The sequence below is a fragment of the Agrilus planipennis genome, unplaced genomic scaffold, assembly GCF_000699045.2.
Source record: "Agrilus planipennis isolate EAB-ADULT unplaced genomic scaffold, Apla_2.0 scaffold149, whole genome shotgun sequence".
Lineage (NCBI taxonomy): Eukaryota > Metazoa > Arthropoda > Insecta > Coleoptera > Buprestidae > Agrilus > Agrilus planipennis.
In genome coordinates, this window is record NW_020438906.1 from 476,966 (window position 1) to 499,794 (window position 22,829).

The 22,829-nt window shown below is 34.8% G+C and overlaps 2 protein-coding genes across 2 annotated transcripts in view; one reads left to right on the forward strand and one right to left on the reverse strand.

The window, feature by feature from the left end:
• The window catches only part of LOC108736415 (coiled-coil domain-containing protein 61), a 113,716-nt gene that overhangs the window by 33,140 nt on the left and 57,747 nt on the right, over positions 1–22,829 (reverse strand). The gene's annotated exons all lie outside the window — the stretch shown is intronic.
• Positions 1–22,829, forward strand: part of LOC108736392 (homeobox protein Nkx-2.1) — a 52,041-nt gene that overhangs the window by 13,134 nt on the left and 16,078 nt on the right. The window contains exon 4 of the mRNA XM_025973383.1: positions 6,357–6,523. Coding sequence (XP_025829168.1) covers positions 6,357–6,523 — 167 coding nt within the window. The remainder of the gene's footprint in view (positions 1–6,356; positions 6,524–22,829) is intronic.

The window sequence follows — 22,829 nt, forward strand, 5'->3', positions numbered from 1 at the left end:
TTTTCATCCATTTTTGAATGATGAGCAATACTGTGTTGCAAGGATAAATGTTTTAAACGATGAAGGTGATATTTTTCTGTTTTTTTAAACCGTGTTAAAGTTAAAGAGTGTTGCAGAAATTTCCTACTCCAGTATGATAGAAAGATTTTTCCGAATATTTAGACATAAAACCAAGTGTGGTAGAGAGATGTCTCCTTTTGTAGAAGAGATCGTACGTATTTTAATTCATTGAATAGTCCTTTCTACGTGAATTTTGACCGAAGCAATGCTGTATCCCTCCAAAACTTCTTGCTTAGTAAACTGGAGATTGAAAACAAAAGGCAGGATTATTAATGTGCTCTTATGTTTCATTAACTCTGATTTTATCTTGGTAGAAAGCTTTGTCAGCTATAATTTAGTCTCTTGGTACAATCAATTTCAAAATGCCTGGAAAAATTACAAGACTCAAGACCATCAGATGTGTGGTCTCCAAAAACCAATTTGATATGAAACGTGTAGATATTTTCAGAAGGAGTTTAACATCTCGGTTCACAACATGAACGTCTGCAGCCCTTTCGATTTTATTGATGTCGCACTTATAAAATATATCTATAGGTATTAAAATTGACTTATGAAAGCCAATTCGACGACATGCATAATTAGAACATCAGAGAGACTAACAGTTGAGCAGTCTGACTGTAGTGTGATGGTGCTACGACCTATTAGTGATGATGATCACTCCATTACAAATGTACAGTAGGTACTACTAGGATAGAACAATATGAGGCATACGATAGTTTATCGAGACTGCATGTGGCGTGCTGATGAGATCAGTACTGTTGAAGGGAATCCCACGCATTCTAATGGGCCCGACCTTCACTCTACTTAACACGACCTGATTCCTGGACCGTACGAATTACGTGTTACAATTTCAGGGAGATTTTCCCTTGAAGGGATTCCCATGCATTCTAATAAGGGCCCATTTTCCACTCTGCTTAACACGATCTAATTACTGGACCGTATAGGAATGGCATGTAATAATTTAAGGGATATTTTTCCTAATTTTCGAACCATCAACAGCTGTGACCAGTAACTCTTCCGTTACCTTATCCACAGATTCCGACGATGATTGCGAGACGTAACCAGGTATAAAATTACTTGACGCTTTCGATGGTTAAAAAATTACCAACTTATTCGATTAGACATGCGGGCATACACATACATATACATATATAATATGTACTGTACAAACGTCTTGCCTAATAACACGTGGGAGAATGAGCTTGGACGTGAAGGACCGTAAAGTACACAGTTGGAGAGAGAAGTCCTGTTTACCAAGCGCCGCCATATTGAGCAGCTAGCTGGGGCCCGCTCGCTACCGTATTGTCATTGGATTTGGAGTGCTGTGTAAACACATATAACTTAGTATATATTTGCTAGCTGTCAGTAGTTTCTAAACAATACACGTTGTAGCTAGCTGTAACCGAATTGTACGTGCCCCCATCCATGTCTGTCAGTCCATCTACACTCTATTGTCAGTCTATTAAATACTAGCCTGTAAATATAGGTAGATATGTACCTTTTACCAACTAATGACTAATAGTTTTTCTTTTTTTTTTTTTTGAATTTGTATAGGTACGTAATAAACAGTAGAATATTGACACTTCGGTAATGTGCATACATCTCGTTTTATGAAGCCACTGTTTCATTCCCCTTCATCCAAGAAAGGTTCAAAACTTGTCAATAAATACAGTAAAAGTTTCTTATTCGCGGTTTCCTTATTCGTAATATTAATTTGAAATCATTTTTTCGATTTTTTATTTACCCACTACAAACTACCTCAAATTAATGAGGGAAAAATTGTTGTTGTTGTCACACCAACGCCGGGAATCGAACCCGGGACCTTTGGCTTTACGCACCAATGTTCTGACCACTAAACTACGAGAGGTGACAACAACAACCACGACCAACTGACCTACAAGGTTAACGATCCGTCGATCGTCGATCTTGTACCTTGTAGGTATGATGACACATTTTCAATATAAATTAAAAAAATAAAAAATGGCCTTCGACAGGCTTTAGAACAAAATTTTATCTATCTTACTACAAAATTTCAAACCTCTGTTCCAAACATTAAACTCATGATATCTAGAACCGATAAGCATGTTTTACTCTACGGCGCATTTATTACTGAATCCGCTTAATGTATCCGCATCTTTTGAGTATGTACCTACTGTTGGCTCGTGCCGAGGCGACCTTTATAAAACATGTAACCGAGTCGACTAATTCAAAATTCAAAACAAGAAAAAATCACTAAATTTTTTAAACCTTTGTCTAAAGCTGATTATAATAATGATTAATTTTAATTGCGAATTTCTCAATAAATTGATTTTATTCTGATACATATTGGTTTTATTTTGGAACTTTAGAACGTATCCCCTATGATTCCATACTAATTACCATTCCATATCTACGGTTTCTGTACTCGCGGCATATTTATGGAACGTATACCCCGCGAATAAAGAGCTTTTACTGTATACCTAATTGTTTGTTAATCCAATTGAAAATTGAACCGCATTCGCTCTGATTTGAATAAGTAGGTACCTAATATTTATGCTTGTCTAAAGTCTTACACCAGGACCCCGTAATAGCCAGACGACTGTGTAACCTGGAAAAACTTAATCATCAGTTCTTCTGCTGATTTTTTCTTGAAAGTAACTCAAGGTTTTGTGGTTTTATATGACTGCGTGTTCCTATGCGAGAAGAACCAAATTCGACATTCGTTGATGGTATAGGTCTCACAAGTACACATATATAGCGTTGTAGATCAAATGGCCTTATTTCTTCAGAAACCTCTGCAGATTGTAATTCTTCCATTAGCAAGCACAATAATTTCCACGATTATATCATTGATGGACATGTTAAGACGCTCAGACCTCGCGTCATCTTCTCGACCTTTCTGAAAACTATTTGTACCATTCAAAGAATCGTGCTTGTGATATAGCATATAATATTATCGCTAAAGGTCTTCTTTAACATTTTGAATGTTTCGCTGCACAAAAAATTGCCAAACACCACTAATGTAGATACGTCTTGCTTATTCGAACGGCAAACACAAACTAAGCATCGCAGCTGTTTTATATTTAACATGTGTGCAGTAAACTGACAGTGCAACCAATACACAAAAAAAGACCGAATTCGGTAAACAAGGTGTTAGTGCGCGTAATTTTAAAATTCTCGTTACTTTTTAATCACTGCTTTTATTGTCCAAATGACTGGTTTGACCTTAGAACATAAATGTAAATATTTATGCTGCAAAGATTTGACGCGGATATTTTTAAAATTATAAACATTACCGTACAGTCACTGACGTGTATTGTCGCTGTCATGTGTTTCACTTCGTGAGTGTTGTCTTCTCCTACTATAACCATATAATCCTAACAGTATCGGTGAAAACAGATTTCTCGCCCGTTTGTGTACTATCTAGCTATAATTTACAAACAAGCTTTGCTATTTGAAAAAATATATGCCTAAAAACGCAACTTATGGGATTTATAGCAGAATGAAGATTCGGGCTATAGGGTCGCCCAGTCGCTATCGAGACTTCAAGCTATAATCTACGTTCACGTTGTCAACGCAGCACTACCACTGAGGAAACGTCTGGACAGAATAGTTCACTTAGACCATGGTCCTATAGCCCGAATCTTCATTCTATTATGGATTCCGGCCGTGAAAGCCTTTGTTCTTATATTATGGGATTTAGTTTCAGAAGATCGTTTTCATGTCCTACCTACAACATAATGTACACTATTCATTCTTAACTTTTAAGTAACATTAATTTTTAAAATGATTGTTAATAGAAAATTTATTTTATTTTCCTTTGAATAAAAAAGTCAGCAAATTTTATTTGTTTTTTGTTTCCTGTGGTACTCCCCTTCCGTTTAGTACTCCACTTATGAAATGCAGTAAATTATACCTATTGATTCAAGAAATGATTCGATATTGGACGAAAACTGTAATTAATAAGTTTGAAACGTCAGGTTTCTCTTTCTTCTTCGAGCGTATCTACACAACAGAGGGAGGAAATGAATTAAAGGCAAAAAGAAAATGAATTTGCTATTCTCCTAGCGAGATCAATATCAATTTAATTACCTATTAAATTGGTAATGCCGGATTATAAAGATGGCGGCTTTAATTAACTTTTTTTTAATTCTGTTATAGCTATAGAATAAGCAAAGTAAATGAAGAAAAAACTAAGTAGGTATACATAATACATTTAGTTTAAAAAACACAATTTTTAATGCCTGGATACTGTAGAGATATTAACTGTAAGAGTATCGAAAGAAAAAATGATAGACTTCGATTCAATAAGTAGTTGCATTGTGCCAAAACAATTATTAACTATCAAACTGGAGATTTATTCACTGTCACGGCAAGCGGGTCGCACTCGATAAGTCTACTAAAATCATCTGTCCTTTATACTTATACATAGATATATATCACAATTTGTAAGAAAATTGAATTCTTTCAAATACAGTGTAACCCAGAGTAAAAATTATTCTTTTCAATTTTACTCTACCGAATTACGACCAAACTAGCTCCATAAATTTCTCTAAAATATTACCGGAAAAGGTCCGTTTGCAGGACTAAACCGCCGATTGTGTAACAGTACCGCATTTAGTACGAAAAGAACACGAATACAGCACCGATTGCTTTCCAGACAACTACTGAAATACCACCGAAAGAGTGACGCCAGTGGCGGATTATCCATAAGGTAAAGTAGGCATATGCCTAGGGGCGCAAGGTTAAAAAGGGGCGTGCGCGGAAGGTTCTAAACCTAAAAAAAAAAATAGGGAAGTACCTAATAAAAAAAAGTATTTTGTAAAATATATGATAACCAGAGGGGCGTCTATGAGGTGAGAATTTTAGAATTTAAATTTTCGTCTAATTTGTAGGAACTATTTCGGTGGTAATTTAGGTCATATCAGATATATAGGAGCGATTCGGTGGTGTTATAATTCTTTTTATTTTTACTCGGGATATTACTGTTTTTTCTGATCGTATTATACTTTACATTTCGAAGACGTTACTGTTTGTCTTAGATGTTAATATCATATATTATGGAATTATTAGATTTAGGATACCATAGTTACTAACAGGGTTGCTAAATGTTATTATAATATATAACAGTAGTATATCCACTGTCTCTTTAAAACGGTTTGAGCAATAAAATTAGTTTTTTGGTAACAAATTAGCAATAAATTATGGTAATGCTAATTTTGTGGGCATAATATAGTTTGAATATGTTAAGTTTATAGACATGAGAAACCGAACGTATAGGGCAACGGTCTTCAACTGGCATACTGCAGAAGGTCAAAAACTGGACCACCAACAATTTTTTGAAAGTATTAACTATTCAAACAAATTATTTAAATTTTTTTTCTGGAGATAACAGAATACCTTTGAGGTNTATTCCACAGATAATCTTTCACTCTCTTCTGTCTTCATTTCGTCCGTCTCCTAGTTACATTTATAGATTTGTACTATAGTGTAACACGATTCCTGAAAGCAGGCTGAAGAGGGCCTTCCGGCCTACCTTCCGGCATAGTCCGGAGGGACTGCCCGCCCACCAGCATTACTGGCTGGTGGGAATGAAACACCCAAAAGTTTAAAGTTTAAGGCTAGCTTAAAATGTGTGTCGCGAGAGGCGTAAGAGCGCCACCATATCGTATGCGGCCGTTCGTTGCGTATGAAGGTATTGCGCATCCTACTTACGCGTATGCAAGATTTTACCGAAATTGATGCGCAGTCGGTCATCGCGCAACGGACGATTGTGTTTTCTATCCTTTATTAGTGATGATGCTTTTTAGATCCATTCCTAATTACTGGCGTGTAATCGCACCATACTAACTAATTTATTTAACAATCTCGGGACAACAGAGACTCGACTTGCTCCAGAAGGATTCCAGAATGTGACATGCAGAGAATCTGACCTTCTTTGTTACTAGCGAGATCAAGGCAACCCACTAAAGACCTCATGCTTTTTGGAGAGTTGCCTACACTTGACATTATCTTAGACTGCTTGATTAAAATAAATATGAACTTTCAACATAGTGGCTAAAGTACGTCGTACGTTGCAGCTTTTTATATAAAGGGTAATAAAACTTAGGTCAAACCTAACTTTCTGCATGCTGTATAACAAACCTACGTTCACCCTTTTTTGCCCATTGTACTATGAGACAGTACTAAAGATATAATACATATCGTATGTCGTTGAACAATTATTGGTTCACACGCAAACTTTCAATAATACAGATGGTGTTATAATGGATTTTTGTTACGTTTAACTAAAATTTCGATTTTCCCTGTTGTTTCAGTTTCGAGGTTGATGGGAAGTACGGCAGCGTCGGCGAACATGGGTCATCCGGGCCTTAACACGGCCGGAATGCCCGGTCTCGGCGCATGTGCAATGCCAGATTCAAAACCCATGCAATTTCCCCTAGCACAGCGACGAAAGAGGCGGGTCCTTTTCACGCAAGCACAGGTATGTTGTTACGCCACGCCAACCTTCATCTTCTTCCTTCTTCCTTCGTCTCTAGCTTTCACCATATTCCATATCCATAATAAAGCGTAAGCTCGGAAAGCTCCGCGGCCAACCCCTCCCCACCACTACCGCCGCTACGTCACCTTCGCTTCCGGGCCCGTTTATCGCTGAGTTTTGACCGACGGCGACTGACGCGACATCAGATATGCGTGCTCGCGTTTTTCACCAATAATTATTAACTAAATTAGCAAATAAACACGCACGATTTTTTCTATCGGGAAATGATCAAATTTTATTTGCTAAAATTTGTTTTGTGGTGGTGACCAAGTGGTGAAAAATGTAGAAAAGTGTGGCAATTTGGTTGGTCATAGTATAGGAAGCTCTTTCAGCACTATTTTACACATAGGTATAATTTGTTGCTTTTTTTGATTTGCAAAATCGTTGTAAGTAATTACCTCTTAGATTAATAGTGTTCTCAGTTCTGGTAGTTTTAAAATTGCAAATATTGTAGTAACACTCGTCGAAAAATTTAAAATGATTAAATAATGTCTTTCTAATATAAAAAATAAGTTGAGACTTCAACCCTGGATACTGTAGAGATATTAACTGTAAGAGTATCGAAAGAAAAAATGATAGACTTCGATTCAATAAGTAGTTGCATTGTGCCAAAACAATTATTAACTATCAAACTGGAGATTTATTCACTGTCACGGCAAGCGGGTCGCACTCGATAAGTCTACTAAAATCATCTGTCCTTTATACTTATACATAGATATATATCAAAATTTGTAAGAAAATTGAATTCTTTCAAATACAGTGTAACCCAGAGTAAAAATTATTCTTTTCAATTTTACTCTACCGAATTACGACCAAACTAGCTGCATAAATTTCTCTAAAATATTACCGGAAAAGGTCCGTTTGCAGGACTAAACCGCCAATTGTGTACGAAAGGAGTACTGAAACAGTACCGCATTTAGTACGAAAAATACACGGATACAGCACCGATTGCTTTCCTACTGAAATACCACCGAAAAAGCGACGCATTTATAATAAAAAAGCGCCGAAACAGCACTAAAGAGATACTAAACTTTTTGATTTTGTATGTGATGCTGTTTTGGTGCTATAATAGTATGTTTTTTGGCGAGGCGCTGTGTGAGGGCTCTTTCGGATCTTTTTTAATGTGGTGCTAGTTTGGAGTTGTTTTAGAGTTTCAAAAGGTAGCGTTTTGGCTATAATTTTAGAATTTAAATTTTCGTCTAATTTGTATAGGAACTATTTCGGTAGTAATTTAGATCATTTCAGATATTTGGAGGGGATTCGGTGGTGTTATAATTCNTAGTGATGGGTCGTAACATGTTTTCGGCGTAACGTAACGTAACTAGTTTCTTGAGAAAACGTAACCTGTTTCATAACTACGTATTTTTGTAACTAGTTACATTTATAGATTTGTACTATAGTGTAACTTGGAAACTGTTAAATTGTCCTATATCTTTCCTCACTGTCGTATCTTTACAATACAGGTCATTTCACGATGGTACGGTCACAATTCCTAGAAAGTAGGTTTATGGCATTACCTAGCAAACAAACCCATGTATTTACCATCGACGATTTGATATTTTACACTTTTACAGAAAGATATTTTTGCATTTGGTAACTGTTGTATAAATCTAAGTTAAAAATAAACATCGTACCCTCGGAAAATTATCTCCTAGAAAGCTTCAACAACTTTGCTACACAATTACAAAAATTTTAAATATTGTAATAGTTGTTTGCTACTAAGTTTTTCTCAAGATCTGATCTGGAATTCATAGACTTTCTTTCATGACTAAAAATATAAGAGGCCACAATAAATAATCTTTTAAAATACTTTTTCTCTGTATGTATGATTTTGATCTGTTCAAATATTATTTACTCAAAATCATAACTCCGAAGAACGAAGATATGACAAAAGAAATACGTGTCCTTCGAAAAATAACAAAATAGGTATAATACCAGGCATCACGTTATTGTTACCCATGGGTACCTACTTTAACGTACAGTAAGCTATTTACAACGTTAAAACCGAAGATACTAAACTGCTTACTCAAAGTAACCGATATTGAAAATAACTTTAACCGTAACCGCTTGTCGTACACAGTCGAAACAGGTTATACGATTATTTAGCTAGTACGCAGTTTCGGAAACTACTTACGTTACATAACGCTCACCCCTACGCAGTACATTAAAAATGTACTTATCCCACAGTCGGCGACGAAATATCTACGAAATATGAGTTCTACCGTCGATAACAGTCAACCAGTCGGGCAAATATCAATTCTTCATTGGATTCTCATTTGAAATTTAAGTTCATTGGTTTACTGAAAACCACCACCAGACACAGATCAATAAATTAATGACCAAACCGAAAAACTTCCTAATTTTTCCTGTTTTGGATTTTGGATACTGCACATTCTCATTTTTGTGAAGTTCTGTTGTTTTTGGGGTTCCGTACGTCCGAATGAAAAAAACGGAACCCTTATAAGGTCACTCGTGTGTCTGTCTGTCCGTCTGTACTGGACCGATTAGTTGAAATTTAATACATATATAAACTTCTGTAATCCTAACGCGGACGCATAACGTAAATAAATTAATTTTGAACAGGGGGGTAATTTGGGGAGGACAATAGAAAATTTAAAAAAAAAGTTTTGCAAACTATACCGAGTGACACATCAAATTAAGGGCTCGTTGCAAGGGTCTCGAATATGTTTTTTATAGTTTTAAACTAAATAGTTTTAAAATTATTTAAGGAAATAGATGAAAATTGACCATTTCTCCTCCTTTTCTCCGAAACTACAGAACCTAAAATTTGGAAAAAAATGCAGAGTAGTTCTTTATTTATAGATTACAGGAAAATTAATAATCAATCTATGGTCTGAACATAACGTGATAAACCTTTCAACAAAACAATATTGTCAGTACCAATTTACAATTGCAATTTGAATGTACGGGAGTTAGGGTTCCATATGCTCGAATGAAAAATGGAACCCTTATAGGATCACTCGTGTGCCTGTCTGTCCGTTTTTTATACCTATTCTGTACACCTAATAACAAAAGAAAATGTTCGGTTCCTGGAGTTCCGTCACGGAGAGTTTACGTTGTACCTACATTAAAATACGGGAAGCTTTATTTCGCCAGTAAATAAACCCCAAATATAGGTACATTTTTACGCAATAAAAATTGCAGATGTAATCAACTGCAAAACATCTGCTTGCATCCCCTTTTTCTGTTATTCTGCCCCCTCATCAGCTTGTGGCATCATCACCATTTTGTTTCTGCACGATTAATTCCTGACAAAAACCGATGCGCCCGTCGACCCTACCGCAAATTAAAACGTAACAATTTAACAATACCAAAGTATATACATGTGATGCTTATATATGTGTATATAAAACTGTTGTTTTGAATGCATCACTACCATCTGCGAGTTCCCTGTCAGCATGCAATAGTAGGTAAAATATCTAAATCGTCTCGTTTTACTTTTAAAAACCCTCTCTCTGGATATTGCAGTGAACCAAAATGGCGACTCGTTATAAAATGTTCTAATGAACCCTACGCATACAACTGCCCCATAAAAATTTTAAGAAGTTGAATTAAAGTCGATATATGAATATTGATGTCTAATCAACGGTTTAATTTCAGTACTTTCTGAGTTTTTGTGAATCTACTTCTGCATGTTAACTTTCTTCTACGAATCACGACGACAGATTACACATTTATACTGCTATGACAGTTTGTTTCATAATTTTCTCAAATAAACAGGGACAAAATGTTTCTTAGGAAATATAAAAAACAATGAGTTGCCAGAAACATATTATGTTTTCATATATTTTGGGACTTTGACCTACTTTACGACGAAACCTTAAAAGCAGAAATAAAAAGTATGACAGCGATACCTCACTTTGATGGAACCCTTTTGTAATGCAACTAAAAATACTACATTCAAACCTTTATTTGACGTAGACGGTATAAGTAACATAAATACTTGCTGAGTTAATCAACTGGGGTTCCGTTTTACCTTTTTCTGGTTTGCAGAACTCTAAAAGCAGATCTTTGCTTATTTAATGATTGGTGGGTTGTATGTGGGGCGCAATCCCCCTTTTATTATTATTGGAAGCTTTATCAGGTTATGCGTTGGTCTATAGCGAGCAAACTGCCAATATAATACAAAATGCACCCTCTCTTTCAATTTGCCCATTCACTAATTCGTTCGTACATCGCGCGAAGAGCGAGTTTCCCGATGTAGAGGAAGGTAGTAGAGTAACAGCCAGCCAGTTAGTGGAAAGTGAATTATCGAAAAGTTTGTTGTGTGCGCGCGTACGGAGAAAAAGAGAACGGCGACGATGGCGACGACGATGGTCGTTTGGATGATGGATAGAGACCAGAAGCTCGAGTGGCCATTGTTCCATCGAGAACCAGCTGTCGGGCAATGAAAAAACTCTACGACGATGATGACGATTATGGGAGCATAATGCCGAAAAAGCGTCACGTTGGTCGGTTGGAAAGTTTTTTAAATGGGGGTTATGGATGGATGTTTACGTTTATACATGGGGGTGATTTCATTTTTATTTACCTATACAGTAATGGCATAGCAACATTATCCGGGGAACTACAGTTATAGACATTCATTTTATTTTTCATTTTGGAAAAGAGGTAACCATCAAAAGAAAAAAACTTTTTATAAGATCGATTTTTGTCGTGCTGGATATATGAAGTAGGTTAAATTATTTATATAAACCACATTGACATTTAATAGGGGCTGATATCAAATATTAATGCGAAAATTGTTAAACTCAAACGGCTAATTTTACTCTAAAGAAATTATGCTAAACAACGTGTAAATTTATGAATTCTACAAACGAAAAAATTAAGAAAAACCATTAGTAAACATCCGTACCAGCTACCAGAGTTGTTACAGGATGGTAAAGAGACACCCCCTCCGAGCTTTAGCATACACCCCGAAAACGATTTTGTATAATTTGAGATAAAATTATCTGTACTAATTTCTAAATGTATCCATATGCATTCCTTGTATTTTTTTTACAAAATGCTACTCGCAAGCAATCAATTTCTTTCTTTTTTTTTTATTAAAATTCATTTCTATTCAAAGAAGTAACATTCCTTTCTTTTAATTACAGTGACTTCTTTTTATCTGTTAAAAAACTCTTCCAATCGAAATTTATGTTGGTTTACCTTATAACCCAAATGCAGATGGATGTCAATTGTGTGCTGAGTTTGTTTTGCTCCTTACGGATGTTGAAAGGATTATAAGAAATATACATAATAAATAATATATTTATAATCGTACGTAAGATTACGGCGACGATTCAATGGTGCCGGGGCTCTTTTTCACCTTTGATGGTGACAGTCGCGGAACCTTTAATCATTTGGTGAATAAGACCCCCTAAAAGGACACTACATATACATATACACACACACGACTCATCGATCATCACCATATAGGGTCAGTCCTACGACTGGTTTTTTTTTTCTTTTCCTTTTCTTTCTTATCCTGAGATGAACTTCGTATTTCCTTAAAACTAGAACATACAATATCCTTAACTATCCTCATTACTCGCATATAACACCACATTTCGAACGCTTCTAATCTTTTCTTTTCCGCTGCGCCTAATGACGAACCCGTGGCCGTGCTTCAGACATGCAGCCTACTTATAACAATCTTCTTCAAATTTTTAAATTAACCGTTCGCGAACATAGAATTGACTTCTTTTTGTTAAAGGTGATTCGATCCTCTGCTATCATTTGTTTTATGATTATCTCTATTACTGCTCTTGCCTTGCTATCCAGAATTATCTGACTTCCTCGGATGCAAAAAATCAGTGACTTCTTCGAATTTTTCGTTTACTAATCGAAGAAAACTAAACGTTTATGGTAAAGCAAAAATTTTCGGTTGTAAATGACCTTGTATAAATAGTAGAATTTTTTAGGTAACTTGTAATAATCTCAATTTTAACGTTTTTTTAAAAATTAAAATTTTCATGCCATACTGTTTTGTCAATACTGCTTGCATTTTATTTAAGACTATATTTCTTACTTATTCTTGCTATATACTAATACCTACTGGTTCTTCATTTGCAAATTTAATCTAATCTAATCTTTTGCCCCTGTATATCTATCCCTAAAGTTCTCTCTTTAATGATAGTCTGCATCTTTGTCTCTCTATTTCTAATTGCCATTGTCAAAAGCTTTTCAAATCTACGTATGTAGGTACGCTCCTTTTTCCCTTTGCGAATGCCTTAGTTGCATTTAGAAAGTCAGGAATTAAATCCAGTAATTTTGAAATCATGAGTCGCATACGTGAACCACCCCTAGTCTCCGTTCTTTAGATACAACGCGCTATACTGCTATCCGTTGTCCTAAAATGGTGACTATTAACTGTTACCGTTGAGTATTTTCATTAGAATTACTTTATAGTCAGTATATTATATGAAATGTAAGATTATTAACATCTAACTACATTTTCCAGTAAAGTTAAATATTTAAAGTCACTGATAATTTAAAAAAATATTCAAATTACTAAAATGAACATTTTCCGTTAAATAGAGAGTTTGGTATTATGGTATAAATAAATAAAAAAAAGTACTGGAACGAAGGCATTTCGGTTAGACTCTGATAATATGTATAATATTCTGCTTTCCTATTTGACAATACTTTTTTGAACAGCCCTGTATGTATAAAACATATGTATATTTGTTTCTTATAATATTTTTGCAGTTGCCTGCCTCACTACCACCTCATTCATTCTTAAATTCACAACAAGTGCACCCAGCAGCCTTTTAATAATAAATTCTAGTCCTTCAAAAAAAAAAAAATCCTTTTCAAATTAAACTTTTGAATTTGGAATGGTCTGCTGGCTAGCTGTCAGGTACCTCCTTACCCTCGAGGAGATCGTGCTTTGTAAAAGACGTTTCTACAATGCCTCGCTATCACAACGGATCTAAATTAAATCTAAAGTGGTTAAAGATTAGGCCAATGTGGGCGCGATGTGTATACGGTTGGCCGCATTTTTATTGAATCACTGAACAGTACAAGTGCGTCATCAAGAACCCTGTTCTAAGGGGGTGCGATGCGGTTAACGATAGACAGATTTTGATGACCAAATTGATATTTTACACGAACGTAAATTACAACGCTGCGAGTCATTATTTTGCTTTAACCTAAGATAACCTATGACGTTTCTCAAAATTATTTACGAGGGTGGATCAAATATAATCTGAACTTTTATCAAACAGTAAAAACAAATTTGAAACTATCCTAGTTTTCTGCAAAATCTCCTCTTTGATTTACATATTTTCCCATCGGATCGGAAGTTGTTTAATTCCGCAATTACATAAAGAAGTAGGCCGTGTCCTAGCCAATGCTTCCACAGTTTAATAGTCGTCAAACCGGTGTGCTCATAATGATTGTTTAAGTGGTCGAAACATGGAGTAGTCACAATCTGGGCTTAGGGTGGGTTTTGTAGTGTTTCCCAGTGAAGTTTTTCCAATTTTTCTTGAGTGAAAGCAGCTGTGTGTGGTCGAGAATAGGCATGTTTCGCTCTTTTCGCCGAAAGGCCAGTATCAATTCTTTAAGAAAATGAACGAGTAATACGCCTTTGCAATGCCAGAGGTGGTGCTTCTCCAAAAGTTTCCGTTACTCAATACTTGCTTGCTTTGACTCCGGGGTGTAATGATGTATCCACGTCTCATCACACGTAATAATATGACTTAAAATACCTTCCCCTTCTACTCGATATCTCATCAGAAATTTTTCACAGACCGCAAGACGGTTTGCTTTTTGTTCTTCCGTCACGAGGCGAGGAACGTATCTTGCCAATAAATTTCGGTAACACAAATTATCTAAAATGATTGATTGAATACCCGTATAACTAACTGTAAGGCGCTGGTTACCTTCGATCAGATGTTTATGTTTGCTTCACTGATGCTTGTCTAGATCGGCGGTCACATGACTCTCTTTTTCGACTGATTCTCGGTCACTTAAAAATTGATTGTACCAGTCGTAGACTTGGATCCTTGAAAGGGTTCTTTCAGCGAAGTGTGTATTCGACGCAAAATTTCGGCAGGTTTTACATCCTCTCCGCTTGATATCCTTACTTTGCTGTATCTACCGAGCGTTAAAACAATGTCCAGTTTAAATTTGACCAACCCCCGTACTTTATATTTCTGTTTAAAAATGTAAAAGGAAGTTGAAAATTATACATGCTACTATTAGGTAAGTTCTTGTTGATATTTTGCGGTTATGAGCCTGTAATATGAAAGAAATCCTTTTGGGTATTTTGTGGCAACAAAGAGAAATTATATGTATTTACAACGTGGTTAGAAGGAATCATGGTTAGATAGTTTTGAATGTAATCTTTTCAATTTCTAACACATCGAGTGTAATAACAAAGGCTATTTTTAGCAGGTACCTCTGAATATTGTAAAGGTATTTCAATTCAACAATTTATCGTTATACCTGTAGGAATATTTAAGTATGCAACAAATATTATCTTTTGTAAAAGATGTCAGAATCGAATCTACTTTCGCATTCATATATTAATTGATTAATCAAGTAGGTATTGAGGCTATTTTTACTTTGGCTGGTACCGACTCCAAAAATAACTAATCCCTAAATTGTAAACGTATATGAGTACCATTGATTCTGATGATTGTTCTGTAATGGTTTGAAGTAATTAAAATATTATTTTCTACTTTTAAGTTTGTACATTTAGGTATAGTCTTGAAGTCGGTTTTTGTTTTTTTTTCCTAAAAATTAACTTTATTTTTCAATTTATAGTGTGTATATATTTTGTATTTGTTGAATTTTTCAAAAAGTATTCAATCAATTTCGATAAAATTTGTATAGGACCACCTACCAAAAAAGATCATCAAAACTAATTCATAATTGGCGGAGTAATCGAGTAACAAACATGCAAAAAGAAAAACAAATAGTAGAAGTTAGGACTTCCTCCTGTTTTGAAATCGGTTAAAAGCTCTGAGAAATTGGTCGTCAATCTCGAAACCGGAAAGCACGTCAATTTAATGATCTATTAAAAACGTATAATCAACCGTTTGCTTTTTTTACTTGAATCGTAAGATGACTGTATGGCTTTTCTCCCTGAACTTGCCAAATAAAAAGGGTATGAAAATTTATGGACAACCAGCTGATTTGTACGCGTTTTTTAAGCAAATATTACCATAATCAAATGGTTCCATGGCCTACATTTTTTATGCACAATATTTGTAGACTTATGTTCTAAATATGTCAAATTCCACGATCCTTTTGTTGATGAACACTTAAATAAAGTGGCCTACGAAAATATGGGACCGTAATTATGTAACCTACAGGAAAAGGGCGACAACAGCAGTTGCTTTTTTATAATCTACGTAACAATACCGTGACTAGGATTTTCATATTTCGTTAAGGTCACGACGGAACATAATTTCCTGCAGAACTTTTTATGTTTTTCAACAATTCTTTGTACTGTAACATATTTGCAAAACTATATGTTATAATTCGACCTCTCTGGAGCAGGTAATTTCGTTTATGATCCCATTGGGTCGACATTGGATATTAATCAAAAGACTCTTTCCACTGTGACACTGTGGGCAGGAATTGCAAACAAACACATGCATAAAATACAGACCACTTCGAATTATTTTAAACACATGCATAGTTTTAATAGTTAACATTTTCTTCCAAGTTTTTTTAAAATTGATCAACTTCCACAGTGTCATCCTAACAAACAATTCATATTTATTAAATGTTAGCAAAATGCTATTGTAAGCTGTCTTTTTTTCAAATTTTGATAACAAAATCGTTGTTTCAGATGTCGAATTTTTATTTTTAAGCTTGTTTATTACATTAAAAATGCAAGTACAAAATAAAAAATACCTATTTTTATCTTGCATTTAAATACTTTTTTGAGGAAAGCATTTTGTATTTTATTTTAAACACTTTGCTAATATCACCGATCAAACATTATATAAAATGATGAATGAAAGTTGCTCACATTGGCCATTGAAGGTATTAAAAACTTAAAAAGGGGAAAAAGAGACATTCCATAAATGCCTTCTAAAATTCTTTAATCGAGGGGAGCCAAAAAATTCTAAACTCCTTGGAAATGGATAATCTATAATATTGGATCGATATAGTTTTCCAGGTTCAATGTTCTAAATTGATATCAGCACCTGCCAAACCATCAGTTATTGTACGTTTAACAAGTAACTACCAAAATTCTATGAATTACAACAAAAAAGCTCGCAAAACAATATCGAATTGATATACGCCAGTTGTGTAAAACTAAAAACTACAAGATATTGTGGTGTGCTAATAAGTGCCTAAAATCCAAAATTCTTAGAAAACAATTCGGAAAANAAGTGAGAAATTATTTGTTCCTGTGTAATTGATTTAACACAATTCTAATGATACGATATAAGTATTTTGAGGTTAAGAACCTACCTGCTCCAATACAACAAAGTTGCAATAATGTGTTTGCAACGTTCTCTTAAATCGGCTTTGCACGTGCAAGTCATTGATAGGATATTGCTTAAATCACCCAGAATCACCTCACCAATTATATAACGTGAATCACTTTTTAAATCCGAAGTTTGTAAAAAGTAGCCAGTAAACTTGACGGAATTTGAAGGCTAGCTTCTTTTTGTATAAGGGCGGCTCGACCCTACGCTACACCTTTTGTCTTATACTTCTACATGCTCCTTCCATAGTGATTTAATACTCACATAAAGGACATTTTTGTAATTCCGATAGTATCAGCCGTTCAAGATTGAAAAGATGTGTGATATTTAATACAACATAAAAAAGCAATAGTAATAGACAATAATAGAAATTGGGCTGTTGACTTTTGCATAAGGACAAATAATATTATGGTCAACGACTGGCGATGATTTAAGTATGTATTTATTTAGATTGTTTAACGGTCATTATTATTAGAAAGACGCGGAAATATGATGTGATGGAATTGATAAACGAAACTACTGAATTACCCGACTCTGTTTGCAATCGTCAGGTGTGCCATATAATAGTTAGGATGAGACAACAAATCCAGATAAAATATGTGGTAGCATATCATATAGATACAAAGGATTAAAGCGATCGCCTTGATGTAGGTACATATTTATTCAATTTCAAATATAATAATAATAATTAACAGTTTTTTAATAACGTGTGGACACTTGATTATTTCATTATTGCAGAGTGTAACCAACCAATTATGTATATTATTTATTAATTATGAGCACGTTTGTGGTGGCTAACAAAAATAAATTATTTAATGCTTGGTCGCTAATTGTGTGCAATATTTGCTTCTACCATTTTGAAGTTTCTGTTTATAATAATAAACGACGCTACACTATTAACTGTTATATAAAAGGATAATTAGTGTCAGGCCTTCTACAATATATATATAGATACCTACATATATATACCTTTGTGTAATCGTAGAGCACCTGTTAAAAATCAATTAAGTAAGTATCCTTTTCGTTTTGTATAGCTACGTTGTATCTGTTTAAAAAACTCTGTTCATCTAACATATGGTTTCGGAGACATAAGTAGCAGAAATTCTAGATAGATATAGTAAATAAACAGCAGCGTGTTCCAGTTTTAATACAATTTAAAGATCGAGGTGCACAGTTGGTCAATGAAGAGAACGGCGACGATGGCGACGACGATGGTCGTTTGGATGATGGATAGAGACCAGAAGCTCGAGTGGCCATTGTTCCATCGAGAACCAGCTGTCGGGCAATGAAAAAACTCTACGACGATGATGACGATTATGGGAGCATAATGCCGAAAAAGCGTCACGTTGGTCGGTTGGAAAGTTTTTTAAATGGGGGTTATGGATGGATGTTTACGTTTATACATGGGGGTGATTTCATTTTTATTTACCTATACAGTAATGGCATAGCAACATTATCCGGGGAACTACAGTTATAGACATTCATTTTATTTTTCATTTTGGAAAAGAGGTAACCATCAAAAGAAAAAAACTTTTTATAAGATCGATTTTTGTCGTGCTGGATATATGAAGTAGGTTAAATTATTTATATAAACCACATTGACATTTAATAGGGGCTGATATCAAATATTAATGCGAAAATTGTTAAACTCAAACGGCTAATTTTACTCTAAAGAAATTATGCTAAACAACGTGTAAATTTATGAATTCTACAAACGAAAAAATTAAGAAAAACCATTAGTAAACATCCGTACCAGCTACCAGAGTTGTTACAGGATGGTGAAGAGACACCCCCTNTAATATGAAAACCAAACTTAACACTGCAATTACTTCATATTAAGCGGTTAGTGAATATAGGCGGAGTCATAATAAACGAATTCCACTGTATTAGCAAACGGAAATGTTTATTTTGTAAAGATACGTATTATTTATTGGATAAACTAACTACATAGTTGTGTGAATAAAACAATAAAAATACTGACATTCACAATAATGATTAAAACGTTGGAAAATAATAAATAAATAAATAAAATACCACGTGGTCATATTTATAATTAGTGTATTATCTAAGTTAAAGATTAAACTGTAATTAAACTGATGTCTCTCAAAAATAAAATCTTGGTCGTGGATAATTAAAATGAGGAAAATAATTAGATATCTATTTATTGATCATGATAATTAAAATTTCTGATACTCATTAAGGGGTTTCCATATTGTGCGGAACTCCGACTGGCACTAGACGTTTCTATTCACTTTTTATTCTACCTTCATCCTTCGCGTTCTAAAGGGAATTCGATTGTAAATTATCAGGATTAGTTTTTGTTCCTCCTGAACATTATTACTATCACTAATATTATCATAAGAAATATGCGTAGCCTACCAGTACAGTAGTACCTACAGGTACATGTGTAACCGCATGCAGTGATGAACTTATGACGGATAGACGCTGTGTTCCAGAAGTTGAAGATCGTTCTATGTCAACAACTAAAGAGACTCTGATTAGCTCAAGCGCGACAAGTAGAGGTCACAAGTGTTTGTATTTTAATTACTCCCGGTGAATGCAAAGATTTCCACTCCCAAGACGCTCTGCATGGCTAATGTCCATATGAATACCTTTATGCGGACACACATACGTATGTATGTATGTATGCATATGTGGTGACCACGTACCCATCATATACATACGTGTGTCTACACACACACACACACACATATTTACAAAGTGTGGATGTCTTCTTACACGAATTCTCCTTATTAAAGTTTTCTATTGACGATGCATCTATTTATTATTATACGAGGGTGCGTTTTTAAGTTTGCAGAATGAGTAGGTAGGTCATTAGTGAGGGTAGGTACTTACTCGAATCATTACGAATTAAGCAACTCATTATTATACAAATTGTGAAATATAGAGAAAATCGAGCAGCGCGCTGTTATAAGAGTCCTTACCAAGCAAGGAAAGGACTGGGACTAGGGTTGCCATCCGTACTTTATTATAAAGTATTGTACTCTACTTCGACTGTGCGTACGTTATACTTTACAAGACACATAAAGTACGCAAAAATACTTTATTTTTATGCCGAGTACTTTTTTTTAACCTTTTAGTCGAGAAATACTTTATGTAAAGCCTGAAAAGGTGGCAACCCTAACTGGGACTCTTGCCTAGGTAAATAAATACCTTCTTTAAGCAAGGCAGGGAGTCGCTTGAGACGACCCACGACCGATCTGGCGGTCGATCGAGGTGACTACTCCCGAAATCATTCAAAAGTCGAAAAACTAATAGTGGAAGATTCCCGACTTAAAAAGAAACAGGTCGCAGAAATGGTAGGAATATCAGATATAACCATTTTTTAAATTCTTCACGATCATCTTGGCATGACTAAAGTTAGCGCAAGATGGATGCTGAGAATGCTCACTCTGGCCTCAACTACAGCGTGTAGTGTCCTCTTGGACTTCTGTAGTGAAGATAAAGATGGAGCATTGACTCGAATTGTTACTGGGGTCGAAACTTGGGTTCATCATTATGAATATGAGTCCAAAGAGAACTCTATGCAGTGGCTCAAAAGCACACCACCACCTAAGAGGTTTAAGGTGTCACAGTCGGCTGCGAAAATCATGGCGACAGTCTTTTGGGACTCAGAAGGGATTCTATTGATCGAAAGGGTGTCTCCATAACCTAAGAATACTATGCATTCATTCTAGAACGGTTAAAGGAAGCAGTCAAAGAAAAAAAGAAAGAGGAAAATTGACCAAAGGTGTCCTCCTTCTGGTTGATAACGCGCCTGTTCACAAGGGCCGTGTTGCGATGGCTGCCTTGCAGAAGGTGGGTTTCGAAATTTTGGCCCATCCACCCTACAGTCCTGACCTAGCTCTCAGCGATTATTACCTATTCCCGAACTTGAGAAAAATTTTTCGTGGGAAGAAATTTTCAAGCGACCAAGAAGTGAAGGATGCAGTTTCGGCATATTTTTCAGACAAAGACAAAACATTTTTTTTTTCGAACTATAGGTACCTACGTAAGTTAATTGAATAATCGGAAAAATGCGTAAGGGTAACAGGTGAATATATTGAAAAGGAAAAATAAATTGGTATTTTTATTTCCACTTCTCACTCCCAATTTCACGAACTTAAAAACGCCACCTCATATGTATGAAATAGCAGCAAATGCATCACACGTTTTTTGCGTAGGCTTCAATTTACCTTTCGTTAATTGCTATAGAAATTTCTTGACAAGCACTAGACATGAAGAGTTAAATAAAAATAAATATGTACCTACTGTGTAAATACCAGGGCAGAAGCAGAAGCGAAAAGCAGTCATCACCTTAAATAGTCGAGAAACCGTGATGTACCTATTTTCGATGAGGGATCGGAACTTTTCATATTTCAGTATACAAATATTTATTTGAAATTGGATTTAAATATCTAAATTATCCCATATTTGAATATTCGTAAATAGAATATTTGAATATCCAAATTCTCAATCAAATATTTGAATACATAAACTGCTGATAGATTATAAATATAATGATTTGAACACACAATATTAAAAAAATTAGAATATTACATTAATTTTTATTCGAAAACATATTAAAAAAAATTGCACATATTAAGAACTTACATACCAGCATTTAATTCTTTTAGTATCTGAGTCACAGAACCTCAATCTTACATTTAAACAGGTATCCAGTTGTTTGAAATTCTGAATAATGAAATATTTGAATATTTCAAATTTAAATATTTAAATATTTAGATACTAGGTTTTCCTCGCGGCTTCGCTCGCAGAATTTAATATTGTTTCTCCATAAAACCTTTTAACCCCCAATTCACCCTTACAACGTTTTAATTTTATGTATTGCCGCCATCTTAGATTTCAAATACAAACGTAGCAACAACATCCTTAAGGGTTGAATTTTAAAACTTACCAAAACACGTATTTGCTTAATTTCAACAATGAGCAACCTTCGAGTAAATCCGAGTACAAATAAAATATACCCCATGGAATCGTTGCAACCTCTTGAATAATAATATCAAATAGCATATGTACGAAGTTTCAAGTAAATTCAACCACAAATAAAATATATCCCAAACAAAAATTGCAACACTTTCTTACCCCCCTTTGGAGGTTGAAATGTTTAAAATTTCGAGATAGGTCTTTCAGAAATTAAATGAGAGACCATTAAGACCAAGTTTCAAGTAAATCTGACCATCACATATAATATATATTCCGTTTAAACATTGCAACTCCTTTTCACCATTCCTCCTTCAAGTAAATCGGACCAAAAACAATACAATCTTTGTAAACCCCTGTCAGCTTGCTAAAGGGGTACAATTTGGTAAAATTTTGTAAATGTTGAAATGTTACTAATTTTATATGAAAGTTTCAGATAAATCTGACTATAAATAAAACACCATACTTAACCATAGACAATATTACGTTTAGCTGTCTTTTAAATTTTAACATATCTTTTTCAAATATTTTAATATTCAAATAGTTCGAATCAAACTCCGAGCCATATCTTGCATACATGTATTATATTCCTGGATATGAATGTATTTTATGAGTTTCAGGAAACCTTTTCCCATCAATAACTTTGAAATACAGGTTTAGTAACTCTAGCCTGCGACTTCGCTCGCGCGTAGTAATATTAGGTATTGGGTATACTTTATAGGGTTACCACCTCTAAAATCTCGCAACCAGGACAAAATGCATGAAAACCGTGGATTTTGGAACTTAAAACCCGGACATGTCAAAAGAGGTTTTTGTAACGTTACTTAGTAAAATAAATACTTTTTATT